This window comes from Pongo pygmaeus, chromosome 12 (genome assembly GCF_028885625.2).
Source record: "Pongo pygmaeus isolate AG05252 chromosome 12, NHGRI_mPonPyg2-v2.0_pri, whole genome shotgun sequence".
Classification (NCBI taxonomy): Eukaryota; Metazoa; Chordata; class Mammalia; order Primates; family Hominidae; genus Pongo; species Pongo pygmaeus.
Window position 1 is genome coordinate 79732556 of NC_072385.2, and position 24430 is coordinate 79756985.

The 24430-nt window shown below is 40.9% G+C and overlaps 1 protein-coding gene and 1 pseudogene across 2 annotated transcripts in view; one reads left to right on the forward strand and one right to left on the reverse strand.

Annotated features, from left to right (window-relative positions):
• Nucleotides 1-10809: 10809 nt before the first annotated feature.
• LOC129031003 (small nucleolar RNA U13) lies at nucleotides 10810-10923 on the forward strand (annotated as a pseudogene).
• Nucleotides 10924-14391: 3468 nt separating this feature from the next.
• The window catches only part of ERLEC1 (endoplasmic reticulum lectin 1), a 49000-nt gene continuing 38961 nt past the window's right edge, over nucleotides 14392-24430 (reverse strand). The window contains exons 14-15 of one of the 2 annotated variants that reach the window (XR_010123245.1): nucleotides 21228-24291; nucleotides 14392-14520 (exon numbers count right to left, since the gene is read on the reverse strand). Coding sequence is in view for 1 of the 2 variants with exons in the window: in XM_063649381.1 (XP_063505451.1) it covers nucleotides 23968-24291 (324 nt within the window). In the remaining variant the exon portion in view is untranslated. Of the gene's footprint in view, nucleotides 14521-21227; nucleotides 24292-24430 lie in introns of those variants that run through there. The other variant, XM_063649381.1, reaches the window with a different exon arrangement.

The following is a 24430-nucleotide window of genomic DNA, read 5'->3' on the forward strand; positions in this document are numbered from 1 at the left end:
AATATTTTCATTATACAGTTAGTATTTGGACTCACTAGGTTTTTAAATGTTAGACACGCAAGATGAGCATCAATATACAACACCTATCTTTATAAATTGTTATATTCAAGAGTTATTATTGCAGATTGGAAGGTACTTTGTTCCTTTGCATAAAAGCCTTTTTTTTTTATTTTTATTTTTTGTAGAAACAGAGTCTTACTCTGTCACCCAGGCTAAAATGCAGTGGCATGATCTCAGCTCACTGCAGCCTCCGCTTCCTGGGTTCAAGCAATTGTCTTGCCTCAGCTCCAGAGTAGCTGGGATTACAGGTGCCCGCCACCACTCCTGGCTAATTTTTGTAGTTTTGGTAGAGACAGGGTTTCACCATGATAGCCAGGCTGGTCTTGAATTCTTGGCCTGAAGTAATCCACCCGCCTCGGCCTCCCAAAGTGCTAGGATTACAGGTGTGAGAAACCACATCCAGCTGAAAGGCATTTAATTTATAGTTTCCTCCCTCAGCTGTCCCCAAATATAGGGGTCATGAGAGGTATGGAGAAGACAGGATAGATATTCAATTAGAACTCTGCTCAACCTTATAACTGTTACCTTTCAGTATTGATCAGTTATTTCTATTTTTGAGATTTAATAGGCATAGATTTTCTTTTGTTTTCTTTTTCTTCTAAATTTTTTTTCTTGCCACACCCAGGGACAGCCTCTAATTATTTTGTTTTTAAGTTCACCTTTTAGACTGATTTGCCTACCTACTCCCTCCTTCTTTCCCTTTCTCCCTCCCTCCTTCCCTTTTTCCCTTTTTTAAGACAGAGTCTCATGCTTGTTGCCCAGGATGGAGTGCAGTGGCACAATCTCGGCTCACTGCAACCTCCGCCTCCCGGGTTCAAGCGATTCTCCTGCCTTAGCCTCCCGAGTAGCTGGCACTACAGGCACGCACCACCACACCCAGCTAATTTTTGTATTTTTAATAGAGACAAGGTTTCACCAAGTTAGCCAGGCTGGTCTCAAACTTCTGACCTCTTGATCCACCCACCTTGGCCTACCTAAGTGCTGGGATTACAGGCGTGAGCCAGTGGACCGGCCTATTATTTCTTAACAAAGAATTAATAAATCTAATATTCTCTCCCAAGATCATACAAAGAATTGTGGCAAATTAGGAATTAGATTTTTGTCTTAATTCAAAACCTGGTATTTACCCCAGTATGCCAAACAGCTTTATAATGAATACATTAATCAAGCATCACATTTTTAAAGGCATATATCTATTTTTTTGGCTAGGCAAAAAACCTTGTCTCTATTAAAAATACAAAAATTGGCTAGGCATTTCAAATGTGATATAATAAAATATTAACACAAAAGTAATTTCTATTTATAAAATTTAAAATGGCAGGTTTTCTTTGTGACGTTTGAGTTTGAGATTATTTGACTGGCATGAGGCCCATCATTGGGAGGTAAAAATTATAGCACAAAGAAAACTAAGCAGGTGCATATGAGGTATTGTCTCTTTATGCTCATCAAAAAATTATCTCCAAAAGAAAAGTTAAAAAAAGAAATTATTGTTATAAATTGCATGAAATATATAGTGGGCTCGATTCGTAGCCCCGTCCATATCTATATCTCTATATCTATAGAGACATAACTTGTTTCTTCATAAGTTATATATGTCTACTTCTACCTGTGTTATCATAATACAGGTGTCATGATGGTACAGGTGGAGGTAGAAATATATAACTTATCTCTTCATAAGGGCTAAAATGAGAACTAAAAGTAATGAGAATTCAGTTGAATATGATTAATTATCAGGATATGTTAATTAGTTCTCTTGATGCTTACTGTGATGCAAAGTATGTGATGTATTTTAAACATTTTATAATAATTGTTCGTATGTTAACCATTAGGCAAGATTTGTATTTCTAATGCTTTTAATGTTCTTTTAAAATAATATTTGGAAAATAAAAATACTGAAAATCCTAACATTTCTGAACACCAGTTTGCAATATAATGAATTTCGTGTCTGATCATTTTAAAACTATCAGAGCATGGCAATGATCATTTTTGCACAATGGATAACAATGTGTTGAACCACAGACAGAGAGCTCTTTCCCTTAAGAGATGAAATAACTTGTTTGACTATATATAATTTTTTTTTTTTTTTTTTTTTTTTGTAGAGACGGGGTCTCCCTGTGTTGCCCAGGTTGGTCTCCAACTCATGGGCTCAAGTGATCCTCCCGCCTCAGCCTTCCAAAGTGCTGAGAATAGAGGCGTTACATTTTGTATCATATATGCTCAGACTAACCAAGGATAGTTAATGCCAAAGACTATTTACAAAACTAAGTTTCTTACTCAGTGAAAAGAGGCTAAATGAACATTTGAACAACTCATTTAAATGAAATTTAGCTGGAAAAAGAAAAATTTTGAATTTTTAGTTTATCGATCAGGGTTTGGATTTAAGAATCAAAAAACATTAACATAAGCAGGAAAGGGTTTAATATAGGAAACTAGATGTCTACAGAATGGTTAGATAGGGCTCTATGATGAGTCTCTAGGAAAGATTCCACCATAAACATGACCAACCAGACCAGCCAGAAATGCTACTACTTCTGCTCCAACCAAGAAGACAGGAAGTCAGGAAGCCTACCTTGGACTTTTGACTTCAAGAACACACTGTTAAAGTTGTTGTCCAGCAGTGAGGAAGTTGCTGCCACTACTATTTCCACAAAAAACTCTGTTGACACCTACAAAGCAAGTGGCTGAACATCAAGACACTGCTGTAGAAAAAATCTGGCACGATGCAATTAGATGGAGAAACTAAGTTTGCATCTAGAACCCTAGCTTCAGGGAAATCTGGAAAGTGTACTAACACAAAAGTATACTCAAAGGAGATGCAGAGTTCTAATCTGTTCTGTCCACAGAGGTTCACCTTGGTAGTCAACATTTGTTTTTTGTTTTTTGTTTTGAAATGAATTCTCACTCTGTTGCACCACTCTGTAGTGGTGCAATCTCGGCTCACTGCAACCTCCACCTCCTGGGTTCAAGCGATTCTCCTGCCTCAGCCTCCTGAGTAGCTGGGATTACAGGCATGCGCCAACACGCTAATTTTTGTAGCAGAGATGGGGTTTCACCATGTTGGCCAGGCTGGTCTTGAACTCCTGACCTCAGGTGATCCACCCGCCTCAGCCTCCCAAAGTGCTGTGATTACAGGCGTGAGCCACAGCCAGTAGTCAACATTTTTTATACATACCTCTAACCATACTTCCAAACAACAGCAGTAGCCATACCACCATTCTCCCTCTTGAAATAATGCAGCTTCTCTCATTTAAACAAAAATATGTACTTTGCTAGGCGCTGCGGCTCATGTCTGTAATCTCAGCACTTTGGGAGGCTGAAGTGGGAGGATCACTTGAGCCCAGGAGTTTGAGACCCACCTGGGCAACATGACAAAACCCTGTTTCTGCAGAAAAGTTACCTGGGCATGGTGGCAGGTACCTGTAGTCCCAGCTACTGGGGAGGCTGAGGTGGGAGGATCGCCTGAGTGAGTCCAGGAGGCCTAGGCTGCAGTGAGCCAAGATCACACCAGTGCAATCCAGCCTGCAGAGTGAGATCCTGTCACAAAACAAAAGAAAACAAAATAAAAAATGCATACTGTCCTCCAGAGGGAAGATGCTAAGTCTGATCAATCTCTGGGTTTCTCAGTGATGTTCATTATTCTTCTGTTTCAGTCAAAAATCTCAATGTGATATTCTGTAACCTAAGGACTAAATTATAAAATTTACCACCAACAAACAAATTTAATCATCCAGGGAAAACAGAGTAAAAAGAAGAAATTGGTTGAAAATGTTTCATAGACACACACACACACACACCAGGATAAAGAAGAAATGGGGATTAGTACAGACTTTGCTTGCTTCCATTGGTCAAGAAGCTATGATTGGTATTTTATAATGTCCTCCACTTCCCATTTCCTATCCCTTTGCCATTAGCTAGCATATCATGTAGTCTGAGAAAGTAAGTTTTATCAAATAGCAGAGGGAATGAAATACTAAGAAAACAAAATTTATAAAACATAATGTAGGATTACAGAAATAACTGGATAAGTGGAAATGCTTAATATCATATATAAAAGACAAATCTTTGAATTAAAAAACAACATGAAGCCCAGGCGCGGTGGCTCGTGCCTATAATCCCAGCACTTTGGGAGGCCAAGGTGAGCGGATCATTTGAGGTCAGGAGTTCAAGACCAGTCTGGCCAAGATGGTGAAACCCCATCTCTACCACAAATAAAAAAATTAGCTGGGCATGGTGGCAGGTGCCTGTAATCCCAGCTACTCAGGAAGCTGAAGCAGAAGAATTGCTTGAACCTGGGAGGTGGAGGTTGCAGTGAGCTGAGATCGTGCCACTGCCCTCCAGCCTGGGTGACAGAGCGAGACTCCGTCTCAAAAAAAATAAAAAATAAATAAAAACAACATGAAAATATATGCAACATTTGCTGCTTGGAATAGAGAAACACAAACTGAGAGTAAAAATTAAGATACAGGCTAAAGTAGACAAGCCTTCATGAACAAAAATGATGGTGACAATATCAAAGTAGAACTGAAAGCAAAACCACATTCTAGAAGGTAACTAATATTGATAAGAGGAACAACCAAATAATAAAGCAATACGTTTCATTCATTCAGCAGATATTTGTTGAATACTGTGTACCAGCTTGAGATACACTGGTGAACACAACAAGAAGTTTCTACCGCCATAACGCATTATACTGAAGATGATAAATACGTAATTTTCAAGCACAGGATCCCACAGTAATCCATGGGGAATATGTTCCAAGACCCCCAGTGGATACCTGAAACCCGGGATAGTGCCAAACCCGATATATTCCATGCTTTTTCCTTTACACACATACCTGTGATAAAGCCTAATTTATAAGGCATGGTAAGAGATTAACAATAATGAATAATATTGTAATAAAAGTTATATGAATGTGGTCTCTCTCAAAATATGCCACAGGAAACTGAAACCAAGGATAAGGGGGGACTACGGTAGTGATACGTTGTATGAAGATGATAAAATAGTAAAAGCAGAGAAAGTATGGGGGGTGGTGGGGATGTGATTTTGACACAGGGAGACTAGAGATAGTCTTTCTTAGGAGATATTTGAGCAGCAACTTGAATGAAGTCTTAGGGATTGAGCCAGGAAAATAGTTGGGACAAGAGCTTTCCAGGCTCCAGGAGTAGCCACTAAAGGCCCAAAATAGGCATATGTTTGGCATGTTTAAGAAAATCGGAGGTGGGGTGCAGTGGCTCCTACCTGTAATCCCAGGACTGGGAGGCCAAGGTGGGCAGATCACTTGAGGTCAGGAGTTTAAGACCAGCCTGGCCAACATGGCGAAACCCCATCTCTACTGAAAATACACAGATTAGCCAGGCGTCGTGGCATACACTTGTAGTCCCAGCTCCTCGGGAGGCTGAGGCAGGAGAGTCGCTTGAACCCAGGAGGTGAAGATGGCAGTGAGCCAAGATCATGCCACTGCACTCCAGCCTGGGCGACAGAGTGAGACTCTGTCTCAAAAAAAAAAAAAAAATGGCAGAGAGAATGGCAGGAAATGAGGTAGCCAGAAACCAGATCATATAGGCTCTTTGTAGGACTTGACAAATGTTTTAGATTTTTATTCCACATATAATGGAAAATCATTGCAAGATTGAAAGCAGAGGCTTAATAAAACCAGATTTGTCAAAAACAACAAAGTGCACAAAGCAAAATCTGTTAGAATACAAGAAGAAATGGACAGAAACATGAACAAAGTAGGAGATTTTAATACCCCACTAAGTCTAGGATGGACCAAGAAGACAAGAATAGTAAGAACATAGAACAGTTTGCAAATATATAATTAGAAAATAGAATTAATATTGAGGTGTACATACATAATTTTATATACCTCACAGCAAATAAGCTTTGTTTTACATGTTAGCAGAAATAAAGAAAACAACTGATTAATAGACCGAAAGAAAACGCTCAATGAAATAGAAATGCTGAGTCCCAGTGTAATAAACTAGCAATGCTACACAAAATTTAAGCTCTATTTAGCTCCATTCAACTTTTGTTATTTTTGCCATTTTTAATTCTCATCTGTTTTTATTTTGAACCTGACAAGACATTACAGTTATAATGTGGTCAATATTCTTTTTTTTTTTTTTTTTTTTTGAGACAGAGTCTCTCTCTGGAGTGCAGTGGCATGATCTCTGCTCACTGCAACATCCACCTCCACCTCCCCGAATTAAGCGATCCTCCCACCTCAGGCTCCTGAGTAGCTGGAACTACCATCACAGGCCACCATGTCCAGCAAATTTTTGTTGTTTTTGTTTTTGTTTTTGTAGAGGCAAGGTTTCACCATGTTGCCCAGGCTGGTCTCAAATTCCTGGGCTCAAGTGGTCCTCCCACCTCAGCCTCCCAAAGTGCTGAGATTATATGTGTGAGCCACCACACTTGGCCTATTCATTGATATTTACCATATATTATCACATTTCTTAAAAATTTTATTTTTTTTTAAGACAGGTCACTCTGTCGCCCAGGTTGGAGTGCAGCGGCACGATGATGGCTCACTGCAGCCTCATCCTCCTGGGCTGAAGTGATTTTCCTGCCTCAGCCTCCCAAGTACCTGGGACTATAGGCACACCCCACCATGCCTTGGCTAATTTTTTTTTGTAGAGATGGGGTCTCCCTGTGTTGCCCAGGTTCGTCTCAAACTCCTGGTCTCAAGCAATCCCATCTTGGCCTCACAAAGTGCAGAGATTACAGCCATGAGCCATCATGCTCGGCCCTTAAAATTTTTAAATACATTTTTAATTAATTGTTTTGATTCAGCAGGTAAGTTATTACATACTCCTTAGTGGATTCTGACTTCTGACTTCCATGACCCCCATCTAGCTTATTTATCTCCCTCTCTTCCTTCTTTCCTTCTTTCCTTCCTCTCTTTCTCTCTTTCTCTCTTTCTTCTTTTCAAAGAGATAAGGTCTTGCTCTGTCACCAGACTGGGGTGCTGTGGCACAATCTTGGCTCACTGCAGCCTCCACCTCCTGGGCTCAAGTGATCCTCCCTCCTGAGTAGCAGGGACTACAGGAGTATGCCACCATGCCTGGCTAATCTTTGTAGAGACATAGTTTCTCTATGTTGCCCAGGCTGATCTCGAACTCCTAGGCTCAAGCAGTCCTCCCATCTCAGCCTCCCAAAGTGCTGGGATTATAGGCATTAGCCACAGTGCCTGGTTTATCATATTTCTTTCTCACTATTCCTTCTTGCATCTCAGACCTTTCATTTTGTTCCATTTCCTTCTGTCTTAATGTATCATTTAGAATTTTCTTTAATGTTTCTTTTCTGTTAGTGAATGATCTCTGTTTGTTTTCTGGAAACATTTTTATTTTGCCATCATTCTTTATTTTTTATTTTTTTTGAGACAGGGTCTCACTCTGGCACCCAGGAGTGCAGGGGTGCAATCACAGCTCACTGCAGCCTCAACATCCCATTGCCTTCATTCTTAGAAGAATTTTTTTCTGAGTAAAGACTTTGTATTTTATCTTTTAGTGTAGTAGTGTATTCCCTGCTTCTTGGTTAGTGCTTTGTAAACAAAACAAAACAAAACAAAACAAACAGGAAAGTATTATTCCATTGTCTTCTGACTTCCACTGTTGCTATTAAAAACTCAGCTGTTTGGCTGGGCACGGTGGCTCACGCCTGTAATCCCAGCACTTTGGGAAGCCAAGGCTGGTGGATCATCTGAGGTCAGGTGTTCGAGACTAGCCTTGCCAACATGGAGAAACCCCGTCTCTTCTAAAAATAAAAAAATTAGCCAGGCATGGTGACGGGTGCCTGTAATCCCAGCTACTTAGGAGGCTGAGGCAGGAGAATTGCTTGAACCCAGGAGGCAGAGGTTGCAGTGAGCCAAGATCGCACCACTGCACCCCAGCCTGGGTGATGGAGTGAGACTCCGTCTCAAAAAAAAAAAAAATTAGCTGTTTGACTGCACGCTGCTTATTTGAATATATTCTCCCTACTCCATTCCATATCCCACCTCCTGGTTGCTTTTATTATATTTATGTCTTTGGTGTTCTGCAGTTTTAATAGATGTGTATTTTTAAATTCATCTTGGGATTTGTTGGACTTCTCAAATTTATGGCTTGGTGTCATCATCAACTGTGGACAATTCTCAGCCATTAATCTCTTCAAATATTGCTTCTGTCCCATTGTCTCTACCCTCTCCTTAACCTGGTTTTCATTTTTTTCATCTCTTGCTTTCTTTTTTTTTTTTTTGATAGAGTCTCACTCTGTCGCCCAGGCTGGAGTGCAGTGGCGCTATTTCAACTCACTGCAAGCTCCGCCTCCCAGGTTCACGCCATTCTCCTGCCTCAGCCTCCCGATTAGCTGTGTCTACAGGCGCCCGCCACCACGCCCAGCTAATTTTTTGTGTTTTTAGTAGAGACGGGGATTCACCGTGTTAGCCAGGATGGTCTTGATCTCCTGACTTGGTGATCTGCCCGCCTTGGCCTCCCAAAGTGCTGGGATTACAGGCATGAGCCACCGTGCCCAGCACGTCTCTTGCTTTCTTTGTTGTAGTTTGAATAACTTCATCCACCCTATCTTCTAGTTCATTAATTCTCTGTTCTTGTGAATCTATTCTGTTAAAATTGATTATCAAATTATCAACTTTAATTATAATTACTATATTTTTCATTTTGAGAAATTTTTTGATGTTAAAAAAAAATCTGTTGGCCAGGCGCAGTGGCTCACACCTGTAATTCCAACACTTTGGGAAGCCAAGGCTGACTAACATGGTGAAACCCCATCTTTACTAAAAATGCTAAATTAGCCAGGCATGGTGGCGCATGCCTGTAATCCCAGCTACTTGGAAGGCTGAGGCAGAAGAATCGCTTGATCTTGGGAGGCAGTACGCCAGAATTGCGCCACTGCACTCCAGACTGGGCAACAGAGTGAGACTCTGTCTCAAAAAAAAAGAAAAAAAAAAACACCTGTTAGGTTACATTTTTAGAGTTTCCAGTTTCTACATATAATTAAAAGTGCATCGCTGGGCGCAGTGGCTCATGCCTATAATCCCAGCACTTTGGGAGGCTGAGGCGGGTGGGTCACCTTATGTCAGGAGTTTGACACCAGCCTGACCAACATGGAGAGACACCCCAGATCTACTAAAAATACAAAATTAGCCAGGCATGGTGCCGAATGCCTGTAATCCCAGCTACTCGGGAGGCTGAGGCAGGAGAATCACTTGAACCCCAGAGGCGGAGGTTGTGGTGAGCCGAGATTGCACCATTGCACTCCAGCCTGGGTAACAAGAGCAAAGCTCCATCTCAAAAAAAAAGAAAAAAAGAAAAGAAAAAATGCATCATTTATTTCTCAATTAGTGTAAGGATAGTTTTCTAAAATGACTGATAATCCTATTATAATATTTGATTTTCAAAAAATAGGTCTTTTGTCAATTATTTGCTGATACTCCTTCATTGTGCCTTGTTTCCTTCATTCTGTATTTACTTTTACTGCGAGTTGCTAACTTTCCTTGAAATTTTCTGGTGAAAATTTTCACCCCGGTTGATAGCACTGCCTTAGGTGAAGGTACGTTCCTCAAGAAAGAACTTGCATTTGCTTCTTCTAGGTGCCTAAATGTATTACCAGTTCAGGACCACTTTAAGCTGAGCTTGAAGTTTTTTTGAACTACTTGGGTGATGTGGGTATATAGGTTACTATCTATAAGGCACTAAGTTTGCAATTATAACCTCTAAAAGATACTTTTTTCCGTTTCTCTGTTTATATCAAGGACAACTTGTCTTGAGGTTCCGTAGACATGAGGTAGAGTGGAGTGGGATGGATTTATTTCTGCTTTACCATTACCTTGAAGATGTAGCACTTTGGAGTCTTAGTTTTAAGGAAAGTGGGTTTCCTTTTAAGAAGCTTCAGTCATCTAAACTGAAGCACAATTTCTCTAAGGTTGGCAAATGCCTTCAGGGCAAAAGTGTCTATCATCCTTCACTTACCTCTTAGAGTCCTCGCCTCTCCTCTCCTCTCTTCTCTTCCCCTCCCCTCCCCTCCCCTCTTCTCATCTCCTTTCCTTTCTCCTTTCTTCTCCTTTTCTTTTTTCCTTTCTTCTCCTTTCCTTTCTTCTCCTTTCTTTTCCTTTCCTTTCCTTTCTTCCCCCTCCCCTCACCTTCCCTCCCCTCCCCTCCCCTTCCCTTTCCTTCCTTTCCCCTTTCCTTTTTGTTTGAGACAGAGTCTCACTCTGTCACCCAGGCTGGAGTGCAGTGGTGTGATCCTGGCTCAAGTGATCCTCCCACCTCGGCCTCTCAAGTAGTTGTTACCACAGGTGTGCGCCACCATGGCCAGCTAATTTTTCATATGTTTTGTAGAGACGGGGTTTCACCATGTTGCCCAGGCTTATATTTTTGTCTTGTAATTTTTCACTCTTTTATCAGCTCTTTGATGTTTTTAAGATGTTTTATGTATTGGAGTATATTGTGAAGTTGAAATATTTATTGTTAACCAAATGAGAGCATTGTTATTATCATCAACCTCTTACCCAAACTGCTCAATTTAATAATAATAATATCATTTACATTGTGAACACTTCTTGCTTATCTTTCCAAACCTACTCTAGGTATGTACCCATGTGTATGTAGAGAAACCCAACAAAATAATGCAAGGTATAAAGTAAATGCTATAAGGGAGGTATAGGCTGCTACTGGAGTGCAAAGCAGGGAACAGTTTATTCAGAATGAGAAAAGGGTAAGGCTTGATTAAGAAGAGAAGGGAGATGGGGAGATCCTTTTGTAGTTTGTAAGTGTGATGATTGGGTTTGCACATGCATGTTTGAGATGTGCCTCCCTCAAACCTGTATTAGTCCGTTTTCACACAGCTATAAAGAACTACCTGAGACTGGATAATTTATGAAGACAAGTGGTTTAATTGACTCACAGTTCTGCTGGCTTAACAGGAGCATGACTGGGAGGCCTCAGGAAACTTACCATCATGGCAGAAGGGGAAGGGGAAGAAGCACCTTCTTCAAGTGGTGGCAGGAGAGAGAGACAGGAAGCAAGGAGGGAAGTGCCGCACACTTTTAAACCATCAGATCTCACAAGAACTCACTCATTATCATGAGAACAGAATGGGGAAATTGCCCCCATAATCCAATCACCTCCCACCGGGTCCCTCCCCCAACACTGGGAATTATGATTCAACATGAGATTTCGGTGGGGACACAGAGCCAAACCACATCAAACCTTGTTACAACGTGGGCACGTTACCCATCTGACATGAATAAATAAGTAATAAAAATTAAAAGAGGGGGAAAAGGGAATTGATGTATGGAACACACACAAAATGCCTGCACAGCATTGAGGTTAAGAATGACAGGTCCACAGACTGCATTTCCGGGGTTTGAATGTTAGCTTGGGTGACTCTGGACAAATTTAACTGCTCTAAGTTTCAGATTCTTACACATAAAGTTGAAATAATAATTGTATGTTATATAATCTCTTTGCAACTTACTGAAGAAATACTTCTCACCACAAAACCTAAGTAAGTGAAGTGATGGATATATTAATTAGCCTAATTAATCATTCCATATTTTGTATGTATATCAAAACATCCCATTGTACCCAATAAATGTACACAATTATGATTTGCCCTTCAAAAATAATTTTAAAAGAAATGCTTCTCTCTCAAGGTCATTAAAATATCCTATATTTTCTTTTTTTTTTTTTTTGAGACGGAGTTTCGCTTTGTCACCCAGGCTGGAGTCCAGTGGCACCATCATTGCTCACTGCAACCTCTGCCTCCCAGGTTCAAGCGATTCTCCTGCCTCCGCCTCCCAAGTAGCTAGGATTACAGGTGTGTGCCACCACACCTGGCTAATTTTGTATTTTTACTAGGGACAGGGTTTCACCATGTTGGCCAGGCTGGTCTCGAACACTTGACCGCAAGTGATCCGCCCACCTCAGCTTTCCAAAGTGCTGGGATTACAGGTGTGAGCCACTGCGCCCTGCCAATTATTTCTTTTCTTAAATTAATGTTTGTTCTTTGCTGAGGCATAGAAGTGCAATAATTTATGTAAATCAATTTTATATCTAGCCACTTGACTAAACTCTCTTATTTTTAATAATTTATCTAACAAATGTTTTGGGGTTATTATGTAGATAAAAATGTTATCTCCTTGACAGAGGAAACTGTTTTGTAAAATTTTCTAAAAATGTCATCTACAAATAATAATGTTTTGGTTTTGGTTTTTTTTTTTTTTTTTTTTTTTTTTTGAGACAGTGTCTTGCTCGGCTGTCCAGGCTGGAGTGCAGTGATGCAGTCTCAGCTCCCTACAACCTAAGCCTCAAGTGATCCTTCCATCTCAGCCTCCCGAGTAGCTGGGACTACAGGTGGGCACCTCCACACCCTCCTAATTTTTGTATTTTTTGTAGAGACGGGGTTTCACCACATTGCCCAGGCTGGTCTATAACTCCTAAACTCAAAGGATCCGCCCCCCTTGGCATCCCAGTGTTGGGATTACAGGTGTCAGGCACTGTATTCGGCAATAATGGTTTTGTTTCTTCCATTCTAAGCCTTACACCTTCCCCTTTTCTTGTCTTACGTGATTAGCTAGAAATTCAGTACAAGGTTGAACAGAAGTGTTAATAGTAGGCATCCATTTTGGTGGTCGATTTGAAATTTTCATCAACTCTGAGAGTGTTGTAGGTTTTTGTTAGATACCTTTACCAGGTTAAGAAGATTCTCTTCTGTTCCTAGTTTATTTAGAGTTTTTATTATGGAAGAGGGTTCAATTTTATTGAGTGACTTTTCTTTTTTTTTTTTTTTTTTTTGAGACGGAGTCTTGCTCTGTCGCCCAGACTGGAGTGCAGTGGCGCAATCTCGGCTCACTGCAAGCTCTACCTCCCGGGTTCATGCCATTCTCCTGCCTCAGCTTCCCCAGTAGCTAGGACTACAGGCGCACGCCACCACGGCTGGCTAATTTTTTCTATTTTTTAGTAGAGCTGGGGTTTCACCGTGTTAGGAAGGATGGTCTCGATCTCCTGACCTCGTGATCCGCCCGCCTTGGCCTCCCAAAGTGCTGGGATTACGGCCTTCAGTGACTTTTCTGAATCTGTTGGGATGATCATATGATTTGTCTCATTTTGGCCATGATGGTTTTTTTTAAACACTACTAAATCAAGACTGGGCACGGTGGCTCACTCCTGTAATTCCAGCATTTTGGGAGCCTGAAGTGGGAACATGGTTTAAGCCTGAGTTTGTGGCACCCCGTCTCTTAAAAAAAAAAACCAGGCATGGTGGCACACATATGTAGTCCTAGCTGCTCAGGAGGCTGAAATGGGAGGATTGCTGAGCTCCAGAAGTCAAGGCTGTAGTGAGCTGTGTTTGCACCACTGCACTCTTAGCTTGAGTGACAAAGTGAGACCCTGTCAAAAAAAAAAAAAAAAAAATACTAGGTCAATTTGCTAATATTCTAAGATTTTTGCATCTGTTCATAAAGAAATAACCCTGCAATTTTCACTTCTCTTAATTCTCTTGTCTGTTTATCCTGGTTTCATATAATGGGTGAGCAATGTAACTTCCTTTTCTATGTTATGGAGTAGTTTGCTTAAAATTGGAATTTATTTTTCCCTTTAATGTTTGATAGAACGCTACTGTGAAATAATCTGTGCTGCTGTTTGCTTTGGAGGAAAGTTTTTATCTCTTGATTCAATTACTATAATGGTTGTACAATTTAACTAGTTTTTAAATTATTATAATAGTATTAGTATTATATGTAATGTAGTGCAGTAATATTTTCTAAGAATTTTTCCCCATTTTATATATATTTCAAACTTCTTGGCATAAAGTTATTCACAATAATCTATAATGTCTGTTAATTCTGTACAGAACCTGAGTTTTGTCACCTTTTTCATTCTCTTTATTATTTTTGTATGCCTTCTCTTTTTTCTTTCATTTATTATTTATTTATTTTTATTTTTATTTTTTTGAGACGGAGTCTCGCTCAGTTGCCCAAGCTGGAGTGCAATGGCACGATCTTGGCTCACTGCAACCTCCACCTCCTAGGTTCAAGCAATTCTCCTGCCTTGTCCTCCTGAGTAGCTGAGATTACAGGTGCACACCACCAAACCCGGCTATTTTTTGTAATTTTAGTAGAGACGGAGTTTCACCATGTTGGCCAAGCTGGTCTTGAACTCCTGACCCCAGGCGACCCACCCACCTCAGCCTCCCAATATGCTGGGATTACGGGTGTAAGCCACCGTGCCCGGCCCTCTTTTATCTTTTCTTGGCCCACCTTACCAAATATATTTATGGTATATGTATTAGTCCATTCTTGCATTGCTATACAAAATACCTGAGGCTGGGTAATTTATAAGGAAAATAGGTTTAATTGGCTCACGGTTCTGCAGGCTGTACAGGAAGAATGGTGCTGGCATCTGCTCTGCTTCTGGTGAGGCCCAAAGAAGCTTTCAATCATGGCAGAAGGCAAGTGGGGAGCTGGTGTATCACATGGAGACAGTGAGAGCAAGAGAGAGATGGGGGAGGTCCCAGAAACAACCAGATCTCACATGACCTCATAAAGCAGGAACTCACTCATTACTGCCAGGATGGCACCAAGCATTCATGAGGGATCCACCTCTCTTACCCAAACACGTCCCACCAGGCCCCACCTCCAACACTGGGAATCACATGCAACACGAAATTTGGAGGGGACACACATCCAAACCATGTTAGTGTACAACATGATGTTTTGAGGCCGGGCACGGTGGCTCACGTCTGTAATCCCAGCACTTTGGGAGGCCGAGGCGAGCGGATCACGAGGTCAGGAGATCGAGACCATCCTGGCTAACACGGTGAAACCCCATTTCTACTAAAAATACAAAAAATTAGCCAGGCGTGGTTGCGGGCGCCTGTAGTCCCAGCTACTCAGGAGGCTGAGGCAGGAGAATGGCGTGAACCTGGGAGGTGGAGCTTGCAGTGAGCCAAGATAGTGCCACTGCATTCCAGCCTGGGCGACAGAGCAAGACTCCGTCTCAAAAAAAAAAAAAACCAAAAAAAAACCGTGATGTTTCGATATATGTATTCATTATGGAATGGCTAAATCAAGCTAATTAACATATGCATTACCTCACATACCATTTTTTTTGTGGTGAGAAAAGTTAACATCTACTCTCTTAGTAATTTTTGAGTATGAATACCTTATTATTCACTATAATCACCATGTTGTGCAATAGATCTCTTGAACTTATTCTTCCGAACTGAAATTTTTTATTCTTTGATCAGCATCTCTCAATGCCACACCACTCATTAACCCTGGTAACTGCCATTCTACTCCGCTTCTATGAGTTAATCTTTTTCAGACTGCACATGTAAGTAATATCAGGAGGTATTTGTCTTTCTGTGCCTGGCTTATTTCATTTAACATAATGTCCTCCAGGCTCATCTGTGGTGTTGCAAATAATAGGATTTTCTCCTTTTTTAAGGCTGAGTAGTATTCCATTGTGTATATACACATTTTCTTTATCCATTCATCCACTCATGAATACTTAGGTTGATTCCATATCTTGGGTATTGTGAATAATGCTGCAGTAGACATAGGATGCAGATATCTCTTCAACATACTGATTTCATTTCCTTTGGATATATACCCAGTAGTGGGATCACTGGGTTATATAATAGTTCTATTTTTAATTTTTTTGAGAAACTTCCATACTGTTCTCCATAATGGCTGTACTAGTTTACCTTCTCACCAACAGTGTTCCAGGGTTCCCTCTTCTCTACATCCTTGCCAACACTTTGTTGTCTTCAGTCTTTTTGGTAATAGCCATTCTCACAAGGATAAGGTAATATCTCATTGTGGTTTTAATTTGCCTTTTCCTAATGATTAGTGATGCTGATTTTTTAAATTATTTATTTATTTATTTATTTATTTTTTTTTGAGACAGTCTCGCTCAGTCACCCAGGCTGGAGTGCAGAGGTGCGATCTCGGGATCTCAGCTCACTGCAAGCTCCGCCTCCCGGGTTCACGCCATTCTCCTGCCTCAGCCTCCCGAGTAGCTGGGACTACAAGCACCTGCCACTATGCCCGGCTATTTTTTTTTTTTTTTTTTTGTATTTTTAGTAGAGACGGGGTTTCACCATGTTAGCCAGGATGGTCTTGATCTCCTGCTCTCGTGATCCACCCATCTTGGCCTCCCAAAGTCCTGGGATTACAGGCGTGGGCCACCACGCCTGGCCGATGCTGACCTTTTTTTATATACCTGTTGGCCATTTGTATGTTTTCTTTTGAGACATGTCTATTTAGTTCCTTTGCCCATTGTAAAATCTGATTTTTTCTTGCTATTGAGGTGTGTGAATTCCTTATATATCTTGGATATGAACTCCTTATCAGATACATAGTTTACAAATATTTTCTTCCATTCCATAGGTTGTCTTTTTCACACTGTTGATTGTTCCCTCTGCTGTGCAGAAGCTTTTTAGTTTAATGTAATCTCATTTATCTACTTTTGTTTTTGCTGCCTATGCTTTTGGGGTCATATTCAAAACAATTATTGCCCAAACCAATGTCATGGAACTTTTCCCCTATGTTTTCTTCCAGTAGTTTCACAGTTTCAGGTCTTACGTTTAAATCTTACTCCATTTTCAGTGGATTGTTGTATATGGAGTGAGATAAAGGCCCAGTGACATTCTTCTGCATATGGATATACTGTTTTTCAACAGTATTGAAGAGACTGTCGCTTCCCCATTGTGTGTTATTGGCATCTTTGTTGAAAATCAATTGACCAGAAATATGTGGATTTATTTCTGGGCTTTCTATTCGGTTTTGTTGGTCTACAGATCTGTTTTTATGCCAATAACATGCTGCTTTGATTATGGCTTGTAGTAGATTTTGATATCAGGTAGTGTGATGCCTCTAGCTTTGTTTTTGCTATTTGGGGGTCTTTGGGGGGTACTTTGGCTATTTGGGGGTCTTTTATGGTTTCACATGAATTTTAGGATAGTGTTTCCTATTTTTATGAAACAGGTCATTGGAATTTTAATAGATTGCATTGAATCCTTTGAGTAGTAGATTGCTTTGGGTAGTATGGACATTTTAACAATATTATTCTTCCAATCCATGAAGACAGGACATCTTTCTTTTTATTTATGACTTCTTCAATTTCTTCATCAATGCTTTATAGTTTTTGGTTTATAGATTTTTCACCTTCTTTGTTAAATTTGTTCCTAAATATTATTTTTGTAGCTATTGTAAATTGGATTGTTTTCTTTTTCTTTTATTTTCTTTTTTGAGACAGGGTCTTGCTCTATTGCTTAGGCTGGAGTGCAGTGACACAGTCATGCAGCCTTGACCTCCTGGGCTTAAACAATCTTCCCACCTCAGCCTCCGAAGTGGTTGGGACTACAGGTACACGCCACCATGCCCAGTTAATATTTATTTTTTATTTTGTAGAGATGGAGTCTCACTGTGTTTCCCAGGCTGGACTTGAACTTTCAGGCTCAAGTAATTCCCCCACCTCAGCCTCCCAAAGTGCTGGGATTACAGGCGTGAGCCCTTGCTCCTGGCCTGGATTGTTTTCTTAATTTCTTTTTGGAATAGTTTGTTAGTGTATAGAAATGCCATTGGTTTTTCCATGTTGGATTTTGTGTCCTGTAACTTTACTGAATTCATTTATTAGTTTTGAAAATTTTTGATGGAGTCTTTAGCATTTTCCATATAAGATCATGTTGTCTGCAAACAGACAATTTAACTTCTTATTTCCCTATTTACATCCCTTTTATTTCTTTCCCTTGCCTAATTTCTCTGGCTAGGACTTTCAGTACTATTGCAACCAGACGTTTTTATAGATATTTGTATCAGTTAGCTGTGGCTAAGTTGTGCTGTGGTAATAAGCAATTTCAAACCAATTTCAGTGGCTTGCCACAACAAAAATTTCTTTCTTACATATTGACTATGAATTGACTGTGACTCTGCCCCATTCTGGGATCCACACTGAAGACATAGTTATCTGTGCCATGCCAATCCAGGGCAGAAGGAAAAAGTAGTGGCTCTTACAGACTTATGGTCAAAAGTGGCACATATCAATCCACTCACATTTCATTGAACAAAGCAAGTCAAATGGCCAAGCATGATTTCAGTGTGTGGGAAATAGAAATCTTCTCGTAGTGTGGACACTGAAAGAACACAGCAATGGATTGGAATGTATAATTCTTTTTTTTTTTTTTTGAGACAGTCTTGCTCTGTCACCCAGGCTAGAGTGCAGTGGTGCAATCTTGGCTCACTGCAACCTCCCCCTTCTGGGTTCAAGTGATTCTCCAATCTCAGCCTCCCGAGTAGCTGGGATTACAGGCATGTGCCACCACGCCTGGCTAATTTTTGTATTTTTAGTAGAGATGGGGTTTCACCATGTTGGCCAGGCAGGTCTCCTGACCTCAGGTGATCCACCGGCCTTGGCCTCCCAAAGTGCTGGGATTACAGGCTTGAGCCACTGCACCCAGCCTGGAATCTATAATTCTTTCACAGGGTAGAGCAGAAACTATTTGGAACAGTAATACAATTTACTGCAGTATGATCTCATCATTCAGTTCTAAGTATTCTCTAATTTGCATCACATTTTTTTTCATTGGATCCATAAATTATTTAGAAGTGATTCTCTTAATTTCTGAAAGAGTATCTTTCACTTATTGATTTCCAATGTAATGAGATTATGGCCAGACAGTGAGATCTATATGATTCCAATCCTTGAGAATTACTTGAGATTTGCTTTATGCTTCAGTATATGGACAGTTTGTGCAAGTGATCTGAGTGTGCTTGAGAAAAACATGCTATTTTCTAATTATTGGCTAAAATGTTCTCTGTATGTCATGTAGTTCAATCCTATTGATTGTGTAATTCTTTTTTGGAGGGTTGAGGGATGGTAGCAAAGAACCTATTGGTTTTGTGCCCCACCTACTGATTGTATAATTCAAATATATATTATTACTGATATATTTTTTGTCTCATTGATAAGCTGTCAATTCCTGAGAGAGAGAGAGCAGCAAAAGTGCTTATGTGTAGAAAGTAGTCTACTTGCATGCAGTGTGCAAAGCCTTATGTAGAAGAGTCTACAGAGAGAGGAGAGAACCTCAATGAACTGCTGGATTGTTAAATCAGAGATCTGTTAGGGAGTATCTAAGGCAGCATTGTTTAAAATTTTTCAATAAGGAAGATTGTTGGTCAGATGCAGTTACTCATGCCTGTAATCCCAACACTTTGGGAGGCCAACGTGGGAGGATGGCTTGAGCCCAGGAGTTCGAGACTAGTCTGGGCAATATGGTAAGACCCTGTCTCTCCAGAAAAAAAAAAAAAAAAAGAAGCCAAGCATGGTGGTGCACACCTGTGGTCCCAGCTACTTGGGAGGCTGAGGTGGGGAGATGGCTTGAGCCCAGACGGTTGAGGCTGCAGTGAGCTGTGATTGTACCAGTGCATTCCAGTGTGGGTGATAGAGCTAGACCCTGCCTCAAAAAGAAAAAAAAAACAAGATTGTTGTTACTTAAAATTTATTCCTGAACTTTATTACTATATAAACGTGCATGTGTACACAGTCTTGTAATCAGAACTTACATATATTACATTCTCTTCTGTTGAAATCACATCATCTAACTTTTGAAAAGCAGATTCATTTTATGAATACAATTCTAATTACGCCCCAACCTCTGTGTGTTCAAGGAAAGTAATGTGGAGGGAGACTCCATCAAGGCAACCTAGCAAATTAGAAACGGAGCTGGGGCTGAGCACAGTGGCTCACACCTATAATTCCAGCGCTTTGGGAGGCTGAGTCTGGAGAATCACTTGAGCCTGGGCAACATAGTGAGACCTCATCTCTAAAAAAAAAAAAAATTATAAAATAAAAAGAAACAGGGCCAGGTGCCATGGCTCACACCTGTAATCCCAGCACTTTAGGAGGCTGAGGAGGGCAGATCACCTGAGGTCAGGAGTTGGAGACCAGCCTGGTCAGCATGGCAAAACCCCGTCTCTACTAAAAGCCCCTGCTTTCAAGACCACCCTTGTCATTCACAGATCAGTCGCAACATTGAAAGTAATATGGATGAAGGCTGTAATAGGATCTTTCAGTCTCTCAGACAGACACACACTTTTTCTTCTATATTCACTAAAAGCAGTTTTTTTTTCCCATTAATGCAAGATGACCATGGTTCTCTTAAAAGAGACTTGTCTCATTGTTCTCCTACTGCAGTTGAGGAAAAAATCCAAGTCAATGAAGATTAAGGCCTTGGCCGGGCGCGGTGGCTCATGCCTGTAATCCCAGCACTTTGGGAGGCCCAGGCAGGTGGATCACCTGAGGTCAGGAGTTAAGAGACCAGCCTGGCCAACATGGTGAAACCCTGTCTGCAATAAAAATACAAAAATCAGCTGGTGTGGTGGTGTGCCTGTAATCCCAGCTACTCAGGAGGCTGAGGCAGGAGAATTGCTTGAACCTGGGAGGTACGAGTTGCAGTGAGCCAAGATTGCACCACTGCACTCCAGCCTGGGCAACAGGGCAAGACTCTGTCTCGAAAACAACAACAAAAAACAAACAAAAAAGACATTAAGGCCTTGTGGAATGGTGAGAGGAGTGGCAGGCAAGCTCCTGGGAAAAGACTTGCCTTTGTCAGGGGTCCAGGCTTTAGAGAGGTCAGGCCTAGATTTAGTTTGGAACCATGGGCAAAGCAGCCAAGCTCCAGCGCTGGGAAGACTCTGCCTTAGCAGATGACCAGAGCATGTGCTCCCATGTGCACCAGTCCAGCTGCACCGGCCCAAATGCGGTGAAGGGCAGGAGAGGCAAAGTCACTTCCAGGAATAGCAGACAGTGACCACTCGAAGCTGGATGGGGTAATCTCGAGGGGGTAGAGAAGGGAAAGGTGGAACAGAAAGATTGAAAAATAGCTTTTCATTCACTCCTGCATCGCTAGAGAAAGATCTGTAAATTGAGAAGCAGGTGCTGGCAGTAATTACGATAATACTCAGCCTTCTGCTTTCAACTTTGTTTAAATGCTAATGACACTCACTTTTCTATTTTCAGTCCTGATCTTTCCCTTCACTCCATGCTGGTCTATCAAGTTCCCTATTTAACATTTCCACTTGCGTGTCTAATAGGCATCCCAAAATGTAACATGTGCAAAACAACCCTTGACTCAACTGTGTTCTCTACCACACGAACTCCTCCTACCGTTTTATCATCTCGGTAAACAGCACTGCAGTAACCCAGCTGCACAGCTCAATTTGGTGTCCTTGACTCTTTTCTTTCTCTTGCACACCATATCCAACCTATTGACAAATCCTCAATTATTTTAAAAATAGACTCTAAATCCAACAATTTCTCACCTCTTCCGTCCCCACCCCACTAGCCCATGTCCCCATCATCTTTTACCTGGAAAATTAAACCAACCTCATCATTTTCCCACTTCCAGTCCTTCTCTGCTACAGTCTCTTTCCCCTGTAATAGTGATCCTTTTAAGGTAAATCATATATGTCACTCTCCTGCTTATAGACTTCCAGTAGCTTTCTATCCCACTTAGAACAAAATCTGAAGTCCTTGCCATGGCCTGTGTAGCCGGAATGAACTGGTCCCTGGTTTCCTCTCTGTCTCTGTTTACTTTCATCCATACCCTGCCCAATGTGCCCAGGCTGCAGAGACTTTCTGGCTGTTTTTCACATGCCCCATTTTTGTCCCCATGTCAAAGAATTCCCCCAGAAATATTTCCATCTGGAATGGCCTTCCCCGGTGGCCTTTCCTGGTCCCCATACTCAGTGCCACTTTCCATTCCGCCATTGCCTATCCATCTATCCCTCTGCCTTACATGATTTCCTTCGTAGTTCTGATCATTTCCTAATATTATGTTATTGTATTAGTCTGCTCAGGTGGGCGTAACACAGTAATACCACACATTACATGCCTTAAACAACGGAAATCAATTTTTTCATGGTTCTGTAAGTTGGAAGTCCAACGTGCTGTCATGTTTGGTTTCTGGTGAGGGACTCTCTGGCTTTTAGATGGCCACCTTCATTCTGTGTCATTACATGGCAGAGAGGAAGAGAGGAAGCCAGCTCTTTGGTGTCTTTTCTTATAAAGGGCACAAATCCCATCATAAGGGCCTCAGTCTTATGACCTCATTTAACCTTGATTACTTCGTGGAAGGACTATCTTCAAATATAGTCACGGTTGCATTTAGGGCTTTGCTGTATGAATTTGGAGGGCGACACAGTTCAGTCTACAAGTTACATTTTACTGTTTACTGGCTCTCTCCCCACTAGAATACAGCTCGAATGGAGCAAAGACTGTCTGTTTTGTTTAGCACCATACCCCTAGTACCTACCAGTCCTTGTCCCTTGTTGGCTTTCTGTGAATAACTGTTGACTAAATGGATCAATAAATGAATGGATGGATGAAGTGATCCATGGAAGTGATGTCAACCGAAATCAGTATCTGGCTGGCTTATAATTTCCTCATGATTACTTTTTGTATGACTCTCTATTTTCCCGGGATGATTTTTAGCAGGACTTTAATGAAAGGGGACCTGGGTCCTGACTTAGGACTGCAAGGCCCTCTTCCTGACTGTTTACTCAGTTAAGGGAACCATCATCCAGCTCAGAGGACATCTTTTCCCAGGGACAACCCTGGCTGCCCAGGAGCTGCCAGATAACCTGCATTCATTATCACTGGAATTCCTTGGCTCATTATACTGCCTGAAGTCACTGAAGACTAAATAAAACTCTTCAGCAACCACAAAAGAATTAAAGGAAAAAAGGGACAACTGGTTCTTGCAAAGAGAGGAGGGGGGTACCAATTATTTTAAAGCATAGGACAATTTGAATAAAGGTGGATATTGAGGGAAATGTTACTTTCCACAAGAGATAATTTAATAGACAATCGCTTTATGTCTAATGCCTTTGAGATTATTTTTATTTTTATTTTTTGAGACAGAATCTCAGTCTGTGGCCTAGGCTGGAATTCAGTGGCATGATCCCAGTTAACTGCAGCCTCGACTTCTGGGGCTCAAGCAAACCTTCTGCCTCAGCCTCCCGAGTAGCTGGGACCACAGATGTGTACCACCTCCTCTGGCTGATTTTTGTATTTTTTTGTAGAGATAGAGTTTTGCCATGTTGCTCAGACTGGTCTTGAACTCCTGAGCTCAAGTCATCTGTCCACCTTGGCCTCCCAAAGTGCTGGGATTACAGGCAGGAGCCACCACATCTGGCTGCCTTTGCAATTAATTTTACCGAAGGAAAAATATCACTTAGTTGCATATAGACAAATTAGTGAATTTTCCTTCTTCTCATCCCAATAAACACGTTTTTTTTTTTCATGCGTACAGTTGGCTGATGCCAAGTTCAGTTCAGTTTGTTTCTCTGAGTTCTGTTTATGTGAAGGTTTGCCCTTTTGACATCTCTGATCTTTCAGCGGCCTTGTAGCATGCTAATGAGTGGGAGATCTCTCAATGGACTCTCAGTGTGGGAATCTGAATTTTCATGCAAAGCCTGATGTTTTGCAAAATGTTGCTTGTTCAGGTGCCAGATAGACCTTACAAAGCTAAGCAGTTCACAAAGAGTGCTTTATGCCTGTCTTCTGAGGCCAATGTACTAGGACAAGTTTCATAACCTGTGTAAATGCGTCAGAGTTACGTCACATTAGCAAGGGCTTGTGAAAGCTTTTCGATCATTTGTTTGGCTTTAGCAACAATGTTTGTCAAAGAAATTTTAAAAACTAGTTTTATTAATATTACTTGAAAGAGAAGACAGAATTACACTTTGCGAAGAGGCCATGAAAATAGCCACTTTTTATGGAAGAGTTCAGAGTGCCTCAGAATTGGAATGCTTTCAGTTCATGGAAGGGGGTGGATATGCCACAGAGGAGGGAGACACAGACACTGTACTCACATCGTTAGTTTGGAGAAGCAACATATGAGCAATCAGTGCAAGGCAGCAAAAAATTGATTACATGATGCCATGTGGAATCCAAGAGAAAAGGAACACAGATGAAACAAAACAATAAAAATGTTCCTTTTTCTTTCCCAACTATTGTAAAACTGAAGAACATTTTTTTCCCCCTCAAAGCACCAAACACTGAAAAAAAGAGTGTTGAGAGTGAACAGAGGGATCAGTTTAAAAAAAAAAAAAGTAATAGGGAAAATTAGAGTAGTTGAGAAAGATTTTATAAGGTGTGGGTTAAGAGAAGATGAGGGTTCATTCATTTTTTCAGCAAATGTTTGTTGAGGGTCACTTTTATTCATAGTCTGAGGAGAAACAAAAATAAAATGTATTCTTTACTCCAAAACAGAAAGCCATACATAAAAGATGAAGGAATTATCATTCTGTCATTTAAATCATAACCATGATCTGGATCTAGATAACTGGCATTGTGCTTGCATTGTT